This window comes from Coptis chinensis, chromosome 3 (genome assembly GCF_015680905.1).
Source record: "Coptis chinensis isolate HL-2020 chromosome 3, ASM1568090v1, whole genome shotgun sequence".
NCBI lineage: Eukaryota > Viridiplantae > Streptophyta > Magnoliopsida > Ranunculales > Ranunculaceae > Coptis > Coptis chinensis.
Genome location: NC_141458.1, coordinates 14,993,870 through 15,010,432, shown reverse-complemented (window position 1 = coordinate 15,010,432; position 16,563 = coordinate 14,993,870). Strand labels below are relative to the sequence as shown.

At 38.1% G+C, this 16,563-nt stretch overlaps 1 protein-coding gene across 19 annotated transcripts; it reads right to left on the bottom strand.

The window, feature by feature from the left end:
• Positions 1-1,492: 1,492 nt before the first annotated feature.
• LOC147508145 (splicing factor U2af large subunit B-like) lies at positions 1,493-11,351 on the bottom strand. Of its 19 annotated transcripts, none has more exons than XR_015217939.1 (12): positions 10,227-11,351; positions 9,367-9,442; positions 8,572-8,660; positions 6,805-8,320; positions 6,663-6,726; positions 6,473-6,585; positions 6,002-6,116; positions 3,954-3,996; positions 3,775-3,845; positions 3,511-3,589; positions 2,363-2,427; positions 1,493-1,719 (listed from the first exon to the last, which is right to left on the bottom strand). XR_015217939.1 is itself a non-coding variant. In XM_086600720.1 (11 exons), exons 7-11 carry the CDS (start codon positions 3,972-3,974, stop codon positions 1,648-1,650), a joined length of 315 nt encoding a protein of 104 aa, XP_086456846.1. In that variant the 5' UTR covers positions 3,975-3,991; positions 4,189-4,378; positions 6,002-6,116; positions 6,473-8,320; positions 8,572-8,660; positions 9,367-9,442; positions 10,227-11,351; the 3' UTR covers positions 1,493-1,647. The 19 variants fall into 17 exon arrangements, 3 of the variants coding, with proteins under 3 accessions (XP_086456846.1, XP_086456845.1, XP_086456844.1); XR_015217938.1 differs by having other exon boundaries at positions 6,663-6,723; XR_015217940.1 differs by having other exon boundaries at positions 6,669-6,723.
• Positions 11,352-16,563: the final 5,212 nt, after the last annotated feature.

The following is a 16,563-nucleotide window of genomic DNA, read 5'->3' as shown; positions in this document are numbered from 1 at the left end:
ATATAATTTGAGAATAGACAAAGGAGATTTAAACAAATTTAGGGAGGTGTGACTAATTATTATTCCATCCAATTTTTTAAGAACCAATCATATTGATCGAAGTGCAAAATGCAGTGATATGGTGAGGAGAGAGAATGTGCGCGAGCTTATATATATATATATATATATATATATATATATATATATAGATTAAATAAACAAACTTGCCAATAAAAAAAAATTATCTCTATTTAACCATCCTTCTTGCAGGGAGCGTTAGAAGGAAGGAAGCAAGCTATATGTGAAGTTTTATCTAAAAAGGCTTTAGTTCTGGTTGGGCTGTGTGGTTAATTGAACTACAACTATTCCCCAGCCGATGAGAACCAACTAAATTTCGGCCCACATATCACCGGGGTGCAAATTTAAGTTTCCTATGAGATTCAAAATTTTAAAAGGTATATGCATGCTGAAAATAAATTGACAAATACATGCACGCTTAGGCTGAGTCCAATGTTACACCTCTCTAAAACATAATGTTTTAAAGATAGAGTACGACTTTTGTGTGCAATGGTTTGGAACATACTACTCCACTTCAACCAACGCCAAATGAGGTCAAATTTATGGTGGAGACATTCAATTCTACTCCACTTCAACTGGTGCCAAACGAGATCGCGGCGCCATTTTATTTTTTTTCATTTGGAGCGAGTTCAATTGGCGTGGAATGTATCATTTTCATTTGGAGCTAGTTATATTGGTGTGGAATGCACTCCTTATTCTCATAGAGAGTAATATATGGATAGAGGGTAAAATCCACCGGTTTGTACACCACTTATGTGGAAATAGGAACCCATTGGACTCGGCCTTAGCATCAAAGACAGCAAAATTTGTGTTGACAAGCATGGATGGAACAGGAATCTAGCTAACTTGTGGGTGCTGTAGACTTGTAGTTAAGTTAATAGTTGTACATATAACGTGTAAACCCTTGGCATTTCTTTGGATTTTGCAGCTCACTGGGGCCTTGGGGGGTTCGGGTCCTAGTTAGTTTGTTAACGCGGTTTTGTTGAAGACCAAGAAAGATATGTTCCAACTTCCATGTGAGGATGATAAAGATGTTAGTGACCTTCGTTCCGCACTCCATGGGATTTGCCCAATTTGGGCTGTTTGAATAAATTGAAAGGATACAACGGTTTACTGTGATTGCGAATAGCATGAAAGCAATTCACCATTTCACCCTTTGTAATTTTGTATACTTCTGTTACCTTCATCTAGTTCAACCTATGCATACTTGTGTAGGTGTGTCACATACTCACATCACACCTTTATTCATATCAATGTTACAGATTTGGTCAGAAAGATCGAAATTTCGACTTACTCGTTGATTCTGAAGATTACTAGAAAAGTAGAAAGTACAAAATGTTTTTCAAAGGTTATTGAAAATTTTGGGTTTAGGTGAAATTATTGGAATTTCGTGAGTTAGTCAGACTTATAGCGTTAATATTGTGAACAACCGAACACTAAAAACAAACCACATATTAGAAGGGTGTAACGGGTAATTCATTCAAGGCCAAGTAGCAGCCAGTTTGTCATGGCAACCTTTGAAGTTACTGTAATCATCCAAATAATTCCAGTCCTTACTTTTGTATTTGTCTCCAGGATAATAGAAAGCGCTTATATCCGAGTTGCATTCCATTGATCCCTTTCACTGCCTTCGCGGAGTCTGAATGAATACTCCAAGAAAACCTGAACCAAGGATTGTGGCAAAACATGAAAGTCTGAATGCCTGAGACTGCACAAACTAAACAAGAATAAAAGAAGAAACTATTTATGTGTATTAACCAAAAAATATTGAGGGCCACAGCTTTAAGACAGATTGATGTCTAATCCTTCTGTAGGATTCCTTAGAAATAGTTGATTTCGAACATGAAACATGTCCAAGAGGACGAGCATCTAAAGGTTGGTCCCAAGTCTCAACTACCAATGAATGTGGAATTGCCACATGGGCTAGGGAACTCGCCCTCACACTTCACACTCACTAAGTAGTCAATCCACCACTAATTTACATAATCATGATCCCAAAGAACCTTCACCATAAGGAAGCTTTCTTTTAACAAATCTGACTTGTAGCAACATGATTTGGATATTGCATTGATTAAATAAATACCCATACACATATGCGTTGAGTCTAAGGTCCAAAAGTATGGAGCATGACATTATTTGGCAATTTTGTGCAGCTTGGGTGACCACGACGGTACTTTCCATCATAATCATATGAGGGAGATCTAGGATGATATCATTTAACAATAGATGCATAAAACAATTTTCTTAGGAAAAACAACGACATGGGAGTTTTGTAAGACAGGAGCACAAACAGTTAATTACCCACCCTTCCAGCAGCCGTGGTCTTCTCTTTTCCATTTCGGTGAGGAATAACAACAGACTTCAGGGTTCCTGAGGGATTCAACAAGTAGAGGAAAACAAATTAGTAGCGCTCATTAAAATTTCAAACAGATATTGTTCAATAATAGTGCCGAATTGGCCTCAATCATAGCCAACATTCAAAAAGGAAATGCAATTTAAATAATGTTCAAACAAATTAATCATCTTGTTTCACTATTTCCATAATGGTGTGAGTCTGGTCCATCTAAAGTTTTCTAACCACCATGCTATTAAAAAGAGGCACTAGATCACTGGTTCATTGAGTGGTCAAAATGGTGACACAACCCGTTTTGCTTATATTATCAGTAGTACATCTATCTTTTCTGTTTACTTCAATAAAAAAGAGAATATGAAATAAGAGTTCATGTTGGTGTCTTAATGCTTTTTGGTTCCTAATAGAGAATTATAGCTGATCGAGTAACCAAGCAACCCAAAGTATATACTCCCGTGGCCCCGTCAGACGAGTGACCTATCTTATTTTGAACTCGACAAAAACTACAAATTAGGCAGACAGTATTTTGCACAGTAAGCCGGAACTAGGTATACTCCTACTACATTATTCATACATCGAACTCTTAGCACCCAACACAGGTTATGTGATAAGTTTCCATTTCATGATTTTCATTCAACAGTAGACTACTCCACACACACACACATAAACTTAAGGATCCATTTACTCAAAAAGCCATACTCATGTTTATAAGTGATGTTTGAAATGCATAGACATTTTGTTGTTCTTTAATTGTAGGCAAGTAAGATCTCCTAACCACATTGATCAAGTCCCATATCGGCATATCGCTACTCGTTTACAAAATGAATGACTGTGCATTGTCCATTTTCACAGTTAAATCGAGGCTACATCTGGCAGGGTTTGTACGAATAGAGGGACGAATAGAGGTATCCACCAAAAATTAGTTCAATCCAAAATGTCTTTATTTTCTTCTCGAGCGCTTGGCAAAATGGAAAACGGATTATGAAAAAAAAAACTCTAAAATATATCATCCAACACCGCAGAACTGGAAATCTTTTGAGTTAAGAAATGCTTTGAATATAATTCCAATAAACAGAAAGGTGCAAGGATGCAATTGTTCATACCATACTTCTCTCCAGTCTTCCGAAAGATATCCACATAAGATAAGTAATCCTCATGAGACAAACCACTTGCACATACAACCTTTAAGAAAAGAAGCAAGAGGTCAAGATCATTATCCACTTCAGAATACAGATAGATACATCTACAAATTCCATCAGATGGCGCTGCAATTTATGCTCAAACTAATAACGTTCTTGTCAAGCCATGTAATGATGCGCTTGCTGATGTGCCTAATACCAAACATCACTTAGCTAAAGTAATAATACCTCAAGCAAGCAGAGAACACGTGATAGACAAGCATCCAATCCATTTGAATGCGGGATACTTGCTTCCCAGGCTAATGCCTCACGCAATGCCACATATTATGAGTATCATAAACAAAAATATGTCCAATAATAACTGCAAAGTTAACAAAATTCACAAAGTCATTGAAATAATTATTTACCTGCATTGTCTTCCGTAACATGGTAATTTGGTCATTTGCTGCACTATTCAAAAAATAAAAAAAGTCTCTAAGAAAAATGGAGCTCATTTATAAGCAAAGAAAATATGACAATCCTCCATATAGTCTGTATTTGACTTCATTTCCCACGCACATGTTATAAGCAAGCTTGTAATTATGGAGGAGCTATTGGAAGCAATTGACTATCAAAAAAAAAAAGCTATTGGAAGCAACTAACCATGATTGAGTCATCATAATCTGAAAGTAAAACGAAAAATGGTTTGAAACTAAATGTGTATTGAAGGAGGACTTTAAGACAGAAAAATTGCGTTGTCCGTCCCATTGCATCTTAAGATACTAAACAACCACCAGAAATGAGTTGAGGGCAGACTTTCTTCTCCTTTTCCCTTTTCTTTTTTGAAGATGACCTTATGATGAACAGCAACAGACACAGAATATAAGAGGTCGATAAATTGTGGAGAAAAGGATGACAATTCCTAGTTATTTGTCACTGCATAGAAGTGAAGAATAAGACCTTCACCACTTATTTCTTGTGCCACCTTTCTCAACTCAAGGGATAGGACCAAATTTTTGTGGTCTCCCGTCCCCATTGCTGCTGTATGCCTTCATTGAGAAAAGGATTTACAATTTATTGTCATTGGTCATTGTGTAGGTGAAGAATAAGACATTCCAAGTTTCTTCTTCTTATACCACTTTTCTCAACTCAAGAGATATGACCAATTTTTTGGGGTTTTCCCCTCTCATTATTGCTATATGACATTATCGGTTCTCATTGGTAAAACAAAATTGATGTAATAAACAAAGATCAAGTACTGTATGTATTGTAAATAACCTTGCCTTCTGGAGCCTTTCCTCTTAGACGAGAAAAGACGTTTTCAAACACGTAGAAACAGTCATCCAATGGACTATTTGGAAGGACAGAAATACTAGAAACTTCACCACTAAGGATCATTGACTAAAGCACAGCAGGAATAGTATCACAAATAGTATTTTCATAGGACTGTCTGGTATATTATTATGTTTAGGCCATAGAGACTACATATTTTGTGACTTTAAAATGGATGACGATTCTAAGATCCTGTAATTGGCATATTTGCAAGTCCTATGGAATCCTCAGAGCCTTGTTTAGGAAGCATCTCTATATAAGAGATGGGATGGCTATGGATAAGAAGGCTACAGGGGATCCAGATGTATTAGTTCCTTGCAGATGCTTGACTAAACCCTCTCATATATAGCTTGCACTATTTTTTTTTTCATCAATGATGAAATATTACTAAGAAAATAAAATGACCTTGCATATCATAGAGAATCAACCTATTATGTGGAATACACATATGAGGATAACAGCTCAAATGAGTGGCTCACATAGAGAAAAAACTTAATTTTTTTTTTTTGCTCGGTAACTTTTTTTTTGGCTCACATAGAGAAAAAACTTACAACATATAGAGACATGGATGGAATGGAGAATCGAGCAATGTAGCAGAACGATGTTTGAAGAGAATGGCAGGATATGGGGAATCATTCAGACTTTCAGAGACATGAAGGGAAACTTCTTGCTGATAGCAGGTAAGGGGTTGGGGGAAAGTATTGTGCAGAGTGCACTGCCATACTTGAGATTGTGAAATTAGCTCTTACAAGAGCTTGGAGGAAGTAACGAGTCAAATCAGATGCAGCAGCATCTGTGAGAGAATATAGGAGTAACTCTCCACCTCGGTTATTAAAGGGTAGTTTGAAGGAAATCAAGAATGCATCAGAAAGCTAGATAGTATTCTGGTATCTCATATTTTGAGGGAAGTGAACCTTTTGGCTGATAAAGTTGCAAAAGTGGCTTCGACAAAAATTAACAATTAGTTTTTTGAGAGGCCACCATGGATGTATAAATTGGAGGTCCACTATCAATGCTTTCTAAGATTTGCTTAAATTTCTGTTCAACCTTCAGAGTTTGGACACTTCCTTGTACACTATTTCTTACGTTTGTTTAATACAATTATTAACATATTGAGAAAAAAAGAACTAAAAGTAAGACTTACAATGTTTCTCGATTGATGGCCTCTAGCTTTAGATAACAGCTTGGTTGACTAGGTCCAAGATCCGCCGCTAATCCAGGTTGTAGTCACCAGGCCTTCTAATCCTTACAGGGGTTCCCTGATCAAATAAAAGAAATTGGTACATTAAGCAACTATGAGTTTATGATGCTTACTGATAACCCATGGAAATACCTGAACTACAGTTTAGATAGAAGTGAAATTAACAGTGCAAACAAATTTTAAGTGGGTAAGTTGGAATTGAACATGCAATTGTGCAAAACATTTGAACTCTAAGCTCGATCACACCTCAGGGATGTGATCATTAAGCAGTGGTGCTTCAAGAAATAAGGTGATGAAAATTAAGTTGCGAGATAAAAACTTGATTAAAACATTAATTAATATAAGAACCCTTAAAACACAAACTTTAATCTCTCGTTAACTTAATACTCGTCAACTGCCTATCTTTATACTCACCTAAAAAATAATGCCGTCAAGCACCATTGCATTGCTTGCTAGTGCCACAGATCTCATTTCCAAAATAGCATATTTGTTCTCCCTATTAATGTAGATGTCAACTACAGCAAGATCTACAAGTAGAGTTCAAAAATAACTTAAATAAAATGCTTGACAGTGTGAAAAGAAGCAACGTTGAGTGTAAACAGACCTGGACCTGTAAAGTATGCCCCAATACCAACCATAACACTGCAAAAAATGGCTAAAATTCTCTGCTTCAAAAGAAGCAAAAAAAAACAATTACATAGGCTTTTTTTTTTGAAACAAGTTAATAGGGTTTGGCAGACCCTTACCTGTATTAAGCTCTTAAATAAATCATTCCCCTTACATAATTTGAAACTAGTTCAGAAAGTTTACTGTCTAAGGGAGGACCATTACATACATATTGATCATCAAAAGACACAGATAGGTTTGCAAGGTAATCCGCACTCTTGTTAACTTCTCTATAGACATGAGAGAAGATCACATCCCGAAACCTTGAAACTTCATATCTGATAGCAGCAATTAAATTACAGCAGAGCCATGGAGCTTCTTCAGAACCTTTGAGAATTTGAATTGCTCTGAGGGAGTCAGAGCAAACTTTAACCTTCTGAATATTTTGTTACTGGCAGAGATGTAGTCCCACTTCAATAGCTTTAGGCTCTTGAAATATTTCTGAATGTTGGTAACCTCCACCGGTGTAAGTGAGAATAATTTTCCTATATTGATCAATGACTATTCCACCACAGCCCACAGTGTTCCGCTTCATAGAACCATTAGTATTCAGTTTCATATACCCTATCGGAGGGAACTTCCATTTGCAGTACATAGACTTAATAAACTTGAAGATTGATAAATACAAATGAAGAACTTGAGAAGGTTAACATCAAGGCCTCTATATGTTAACTCCAAAATCTTGTATTTTTCGTCAAACTATAAACGTATTCATATAAAAGAATAGATTTCAATGCAACCAAAAAACCATAGAATTTAGATCCTTCACGACACTATCCCTACTGTAAATCACAGTTCAGAGTCTCGACACTCTCAAAGTAAAAACCCAGGGACATCTAATATCTTGACACAGCTAACCGAAAGACTTGTGGTGTCAAGACATGTGATCTACCGCATCTCGACCCTTGTAGAACCGAGACATACACAACTCTCACTGAACTTTTGAACAAATTAGTGCCCTAAACATTACTGAATATTATTTCTAACAATATTCCCTAATCATAAATAATGTCCAAGTTTCTAATGATATTCAACATTCCCCTCCTAGTCACAATATGAAGCAGTGAGAGTTTGCCAAGAGGATTGTGAAAAATGTTGTCTTGCTACATTATGCTACACAAAATTATGACAGGAAAGTCGTAGAGCAACAAAACTAGAGTGCAACACAAACGAGGAGACAACTGCCTGCATCAGCAGTATGATTGAAAATCATACCACGAAAACCAAAGAGAAGATGCATAGGGGATGTGTTGTGTGAAATGAAAGGGTGAAGTACTAGAACCCTCAAGCTGAAAATTCAAGTGCAACGTTGAACAGTAAATGTCGAGGAGAGGGGAAAAGAGTGCAGTGCAATGTAATGCAATGCTATGGCTGCTAATCGATATGTTGCAACCAGATTATATAAGTGACACAAATCTTCAAACACTTGGAGTGAAAATGTTCAGACCCACCAAATTCAGTTAGATTTTACAAAGCTTTAGCATGACAAGCATTTTATTAATTATAAGAAAATAACAAATAAGAGAGAAAAAAAACCTGCTCATCTACCCCAGTAGGCAGGTCACCAACGTAGACACGACGTGCATGCCTCGTAACCTGTAAACAAAGTTTGAAAAACAGACAAAAAATCAGAAACAGATCTTCTGTGCAATGGTTGGTGCGGTAAATAAATTTAAACGATTGAAAACTGCTTGAAAACACTTTTCTTTTCATCAGTGTATCCTTTGATATCTTTAAGTATATATGTGTACTCATGTTGATCTATAAAAATTGTTAAGCAAATGAATAAATAAAAAATATGAAATATATTACAGAACACAGACACAAGATGGCTTGAACGTTAGTACCCGTGTTAATTGAGACGGGATCATCACTTGGCTTGTCCCTGAAAATGCAAAATGAACTTTCGGAGACGGGACCACGTTTTGTCTTGTCCCTGAAATATTTAGGCATCATTGTCATAGGATCAGAAAATCTATACAGTATATGAGGGGCCATATAGTTGGTTTAGGCTACTTGACAATGAGATTATTTCATCTCACTTCCACCTAATGTTAACCATAATATTCCACCCTCTACATTTCTACATGTTTGGATTTTAGAGTAGCTGCCTCTTTATCATGGTAGCAGAACTTTGGTTAGAGGAGATTGCTGGTTCAAGTCTCTCTAGGTGTGCCCACCGAAGGTTAATTCCAACATGCTTTAGTTATGGGGAATGTTGAGATTAATAGTGTTCCTCCCTCTCTGCGAATTCAAGGTTTTAGAGTAACCGGCAATTTCAAACATGCAAATTGGGTGGATCATACATCCTATAGGGCATAGAAGGGACACTACTCAGAGTTTTCTATTGTTTTTTAACCACAAAAAATGGATACCAATATGACGATTCCTATAAGATAGCAGAGTTCACAGTAAGTTGTGCAGTGCAATTCGACCTTTATTACACAGGCACGATTAACGCATACCAATTATGATCCATATAAATACACTGCAAAAAACAATTCGTAAATGAATAGAAATTGATTATAAGGAACTAGCTTAGGAGTGCTAGAAAAAGCTACTGGACAGGGATATCTACATATATAAGATAATCTAAGAAAATTTGTTCAGGTACGGTAGAAAAGTTGGTTGATTGTGCATACCTGGAAGGCTGGAACAGCACAACCACGTATCGTGCTAATACCTACTGATCCAATATTATCGCAACTTGCTCGTTTCCTGTAAGGAGATGTACATCAAGCAGTTATACATCGAGAATCATTGGAAGCAGGAGTTTATGGAATATATGATTGTCTCAAAATGTTACTCTTAGTATTTATGCTAATTGTTTATCGCAATATTTCTACAGGGTACCATCATCAGAACATGGATGCTCCTACATTAATGTCAAAGAATGTAAAAGAAGAGGTGGTTTGCAACTGCTACACGACTACACCTACTTTCAAACATTGAAGTTCCAAAGCTTCCATAATCAACTTTATTATATGATTTGTGCCTGATACACTAAGAAATATTATCCATCTAAAGTAGTTCAGAATAATTAAAGCCTCTGTTTAATTCTTAAGCCTTTTTTATCCTTTTGACGAGTTAAACCTAACCATTTCTTCAAACGAACTAATAACACCCTTACGTTACGTTACTTATACACATGTACATATAGGCTAGCTGTATCCACTTGTTATTGAAGTAAGGCTGTTCTTCGCAATGGCGTTTCAAGTGTACAGTCATGCCAGAAAGACTTCCCCACCATAGATTCCGCGGAATATATTAGACAGCACACACCAGACTAAATATGAGATTTCATAGCAAAAAAGCTTGTCAGAAAATGGTATAGTATTGCACTATGCAGTACGTTTATGGTAACAAAGGTAGAAAACAGGCTCAAAATGTGTGGGAGATTGTTACTTTGCTATGAACTTGAAAGTGTCAATAAAAGGAATAATGTTGGCCCTTTGAATAGAACCAATATGTAGAGAGAGAGAAGCAGATCAGGAGTACTTACATTGCCGAGCAATTAAGAATGCATCTACCCTTTGCTAGATAGAAACTAGATTGATGGATGTCAGCGTGCAATTGTCTGTCCTCCTCCGATCTAACATAAACCGTTAAGCAACAAACACGATGTTTGTCTGGGAAACCATTGACACACCAAACCAGACACAATTGTTTCTTTCCCAAATGAAGGAAAAAGACGTTGGTATCGTAGTCCATAGACTCAGTAGCACTATTCAAACCATGAACCTCACGCGTGGTTCCGCTACGTGTTTCTATGGACACGAACGCAGCTAAAGGACAAGCAAACAATCCATTCTGCCAAAACATATACACATGTCCACCAGCAACCACTCTCGAAGATAAATCAAATATTTTATAGATGGACTCAGAGCCGACATGTCCATCTTATATGACTCATTATCTTCCATATGACACGTCCATGAACACTCTTTTGCATTAAAAGTAACAAGACCAGCGCCTACATAACTTAAAAGAATTGATTTCGTACAATAACTAACAACATATTTTGCTGTATAACAAGAGGTAAGAACCCGTTGTGGAGGATAAGGCAAGTCTGACCATGAATTCGAGGTGGGATCAAATACCTCACCCAGAGACTAATCAGGACATTCTCTATTACTTGAGCCGGCCTAACACATATATCTTGCCGTTGAAAGCAGCCACTAGCCCACTCCTGCACTACTTTTTTATTGTGAATAACTAAAGCGGAAACAATATTATCTACTCCAGGTAGGGCTGGTCAGGAGACTCGGTGCTCGTGAGTAACTCGGTGCTCGGCTCGTGCTCGCTCATGAAAAAATATGAGTCAAATATGAGTTTAGTTTTAGGCTCGTTTCGAGTTCAAGTTCGAGTCGAGTAGCTCGCGAGCTACTCGTTATTTTATTATTATTATTTTTTCTATATATCATATATGATACAAAAAATACCCAGGCCCATAAACACATTAACCCACAAAGTAAAACCCTAAAAAATAGCCAAAGCATCAAAACTTAGAGGCGGCTCTCAAAAACTGAGATGTTTTGTGCAGCAGAACTGCAGAAGAAGAGGTTTTTGAATAGCACTAGTTGTCGATGTAGGAAAGAGTATGTGAAGCCTGGAGCTCTTCGTTTGTTATACTTTCGGGCCATAGCTCATTTCTTGATTGTATCGGTGATTACTCTTTGTCCGTAAATTTTGTCAATCTCACATTGGGAGGATTCAAGTCACGAGTGTAATTTCGGTGATCGGTGTTATTCTTTGTTTGGATTGTAAATTAGCTCTTTTTATTCATGTACAAGTTATATCGCATGACCAGGTATGTTGTAGTTGTCGGGGACTTTATGAGTCACCGATAATTGATATATCTTTCAATGAATCGGTTTTTGAGCAGAATTGTGGTGTTTCATATATGATTTCTCAAGCTGCGGCGTCTTGTGTTTTTTTTTTTTAAAAAAAAAAAAGAGTTCTTGTCTTGGATTGACTTCGCGACTCACGAGTCTCGAGTTCACTTTCGAGCTTATTGTAATTCAAAGCGAGTCGAGTTTGAGCACAAAGTGGAGCTCGACCTTGAGTTTGAGCTCGCTCGAACTTCGACTTCGAAAACTCACGAGCGAATCGAGCATGCCAATACTTTCTCGCTCGACATTTCGACTTCGATGACTACCCCTAACTCCAGGAAAGAATCAACTCTACACAAGGATTGATTCTTCTTACAAGACAAGACTTCAACACACTCCAAGTACTATTCCAACACTTCTCAATATCAACTAACAAGCATATAAAGTAAAGAGACTAATATAAAAGAGAACAAACCACAAGACACGGATATAACGTGGTTTGACAATGTGCCTACGTCCACCGGCGAGATCCAAGCTTTACTAGATGCACAAAATAACAGATTACAAGAGCTCTCAATTTACTCACAAAGAATGAACACTCAAACACTCACTTAGAATGCACTCTTCAATGTATGTCTCTGTTCTATTATTGGTTAGATTAAGTTGAATAGAAAACCTAACTTTTGTTTTTATCTTCGACCAAAAAAAAATGATGTTAATGCGTGAAGGGTCCGAGGCCGAAGTGGCGCTTTGCCTTAGGAGGCCGGGTGTTGGCGCACCTAATAAAATTTGTACACAAAAGTGTAGTAACTTTTCTTTCGCTTGACCCAAAATTTGGCTAACTACAAATCCTCCAAGGGAGCGCGTGTCACGCTGTGCTCCAAGCCAACTAAGGCGCGAGTTGCGCCTTACAAGAAAAAACGCAAACAACCCTTTTTCTCTACATTCTCCACCTCGGTGAGGTTTTAACACATAAAACCAAGCCGAACACATCCATCAAGAAGCACTAGTCTTCAAATCATATCCCAAACTCGCCGTCAACTTCCCCAAAGGGCCATGCCCACAAAGGGCTTTAATCAAACATGTAGGATTTGGGGCAAGTCCAAACAATGTTGGAACTTAATTCCGGTGACAACCTTCGTCAGTATATCAGTAGGATTGTCATGGGTGCCCACTTTCTCAAGTGCTACATCACAATCCTCAACTACATCCCGCACAAAATGATAACGGATATCAATATGCTTGGTCCGAGCATGATGAACCTGGTTTTTCGCCAAATGAATAGCACTCTGACTATCACAATATAAAGCAACACTGTTATGCTCAATACCCATATCATCTAGAAGACCTCGAAGCCATAGTGTCTCTTTCACTGCCTCTGCCACTGCCATATACTCTACCTCTGTAGTATATAGAGCAATTATAGCCTGTAGCATAGACTTCCAACTAACCGGTGCACGATGCATCATAAAAACATAATCAGTAGTCGATTGTCATCTATCTAGATCACCTGCATAATCTGAATCCACATAACCACTAACATAACAAGTACTTCTACCATAAATTAATCCCACATCCAAGGTACCCTTCAAGTATTTAAATACCCATTTCACTGCCTCCCAATGTTGCTTACCAGGATTTGCTATATACCTGCTTACAACACTGATTGCCTGTGAAATGTTCGGGCGTGTGCATATCATAGCATATATCAAACTAGCCACTGCACTAGCATAAGGAACATGAGCCATATGCTTTTGTTCCTCCACCGAACTAGGAGAGAACTTAGCTAAAAGCCTAAAATGCCCAGCCAAAGGAGTAGAAACTGACTTTGCATTCTCTATACCAAATCGAGAAATTACTTTCTTAAAGTATTTCTTCTGAGATACAACTAGCCGTTGCTTCTTCCTATCTCTGTCAATCTCCATGCACAATATCTTATTGGCTCCACCCAAGTCCTTCATCTCAAACTCATAGCTAAGTTGAAATTTCAACTTGTCTATCTCCACCATGTTTTTGGAAACAATAAGTATGTCATCCACATAAAGCAAGAGATAGATGAAGTCATTACCACAAAGCCTACGAAAGTAAACACAACAGTCATACTTACTTCGGGTATACTCATGTTACATCATGAACGTGTCAAAACGCTTGTACCATTGCCTTAGCGATTGCTTTAAAGCATACAATGACCGATTTAACTTGCACACATGATCTTCTTTCTTAGCAATAACAAAACCTTCAGGTTGTCTCATACAGATCTCTTCCTCCAAGTCCCCATGCAAGAAAGCAGTTTTCACATCAAGTTGCTCTAACTCCAAGTCGAAGTGAGCAACTAAACTTAATAACACACGAATGGAAGTATGTTTGACTACCGGGGAAGATACCTCATTGTAGTCGACTCCTTCCTTCTATGAGAAACTAGGGGTGTCAAAATGGCCCTCAAACCCTCAGCCCGCCCGCCCTGACCCATGGGCCGAAAAAGCCCTCAAAATGAGGCCTTCACACATTCGTGGGCTGGGCCTACTTGGCCCTCAAGCCTTTAAGGGGAGGGTAAGGGCCTAGACTTTGAAACTTAAGCCCTCCCTTAAGCCCGGCCCTCATTAGGCCCTCAACATTTATTACATATATTTTAATAAATTTTTTACAATATATTTCATTTTAGCATTAATATGTTAAAAATCACTTAAAAGAACGTTATCTATTAAGTTTGCCAACCTTATAATTTCATTATAATATTTTATGAAATGAATTTAACTGATCTTAATTGACTAATACAACTTTAACAAGTTTTTTTAGAAGTTTGAAGGTTTAATTGTGAAGTGCATTCGATTTTATCATTTTTAACTAATGTTTCTAAATTTATTTTGTAAATCAAATGTATAATATAATATCCGGCCCTCATGTTTGGACCTCAAGCCCGGCCTTTTAAGCCCTCTCGAGAGGGTTGAGGGGCGGGTAAAGGCTTCGAGATTTAAGCATTGGCCCAACCCGACCCGGCCCTCGAGGTAAATAAGGGTAGGGCTGGCCCGGCTCTCAAAGTATGAGGGCTTCATTGTTTGAGGGTCGGGCTAGCCCGGCCCGGCACATTTGACACCACTATGAGAAACCCTTTGCTACCACTCTTAATTGCCTTGTACCCAGTATTGTCAAACACAAGAAGGACCTCTTTCTTTCTGAACACCCATTTACTGCCGATAGTCCTCTTGCCCTGTGGCAATAAGACAAGGTCCCATGTGTGATTTTTATCAAGAGATTCTATCTCTTTCTGCATAACAACCAATCAATCTCTGTAATGAGCATCTCTAACAGTTTCCGTGAAGCTATTTGGCTCATCATCTTCAATGTTCAGTGCATATGCCACTAAATCCACCTGACCATAATGTTTCACCGGCTTATCGTGCCCATACTTGTGTACTTCCTTAACTTGTTTCTTTGGCCTAGGGTCAGCAGCCACTACAAGTTGCGGATGCTCATACTCTTCTTCCTATTGCTGCGGGGTTCCATGATCTGGTACCTCATTATGAACTAACCAGTCATCTACTGCATCAGACAACTCAAGCTCAGTAGCTTGAACTTTTATAGACTCACCATTCTGCCAAACTTTTTCCAATTTACTGAAAAATAACACGGAAGTCTCATCAAAGGTAACATCTCTACTGACTAGAAACTTGTGGTCTTCTAGACACCACAATCTGTATCCCTTTACCAAATTTGTGAAGCCCAAGAATATTGCCTTCTTAGCTCTAGGATCTAGCTTGTTTTCCTTAACATGGTAGTAAGCAGTCGATCCAAACACTCGCAAAATACTATAATCAGCTGGGTTACTTGACCACACCTTATAAGGTGTCTTGCAATCTATAGCTGGAACTGGTGACCTATTATACAGGTAACACGTCATGGACACTACATCTGCCCAATACTCTTTGCCTAGACTAACATTAGATAACAAACATCTCACTCTTTCAAGCAAGGTTCTATTCATCCTCTCTGCCATTCCATTCTGCTGAGGCGTGCCCCTAACTGTCCAGTGTCTGGCAATTCCCTGTTGCACACAAAACTCTTGGAAAGGCCCATAGGTATATTCAGTACCATTGTCAGACCTTAAAGTCTTCACCTTCCTATCTGTGCGATTCTCAACTCTTGCATTCTACTTCTTAAATATCTCAAATACTTCATCTTTTATTTTCATCATATACACCCATACATAGCGAGTATGATCATCAATGAATGAGACATAATAACGGTTACCTCCTTTTGAACCCACTATGGAGGGTCCCCAAACATCTGTATGCACATAATCAAGGATGCATGTTGTCATATGCTTGCTTGAACTGAACTTGACTTTACACTGCTTCCCATAGACATAATGCTCACAGAACCCCATACTTGGCTTATTCAAGTCCTTCAAGAACTCTCGCTTGCACAACTCAGGTAAACCCTGTTCACTCATATGCCCTAAATGCATATGTCACATCTTAGTGCACTCAGAATCATCACTACATGTACCAACTGCTATATTTCCAATCACCATACTACCCATCAAAGTATACAATGTTTCATGTCTTTGACCCTTCATAACAACTAAAGAGCCACTAACAATCTCTAGGACTCCACCTTTCCCCCACAAACTTGTGGCCTTTGGAATCCAAGGTACCAAGAGAAATAAGATTTTTCTTTAGCTTAGAAACATGTCTTACATCATTTAAAGTCCTCACAACACCATCATGCATTTTAATCTGTATAGTTCCAATCCCAACCGTCTTGCACGCATGGTTATTACCCATCAAAACAGAACCGCCATCGATGCTCTCATAGGAAGCAAACCACTTTCTATTTGGGCACATATGGTAGGAACACCCGGAATCAAGGATCTACCGATCCGCCATATAGTCTTGTGACACACACAAAGACTTACATCTTTCACTTCAGAGCCTGAAGCAAAACTTGCCTCAACATTAGCCTTACCTTTCTTCTTACCATTTTTCTTGTTATCTTTCTTCGGGTGAG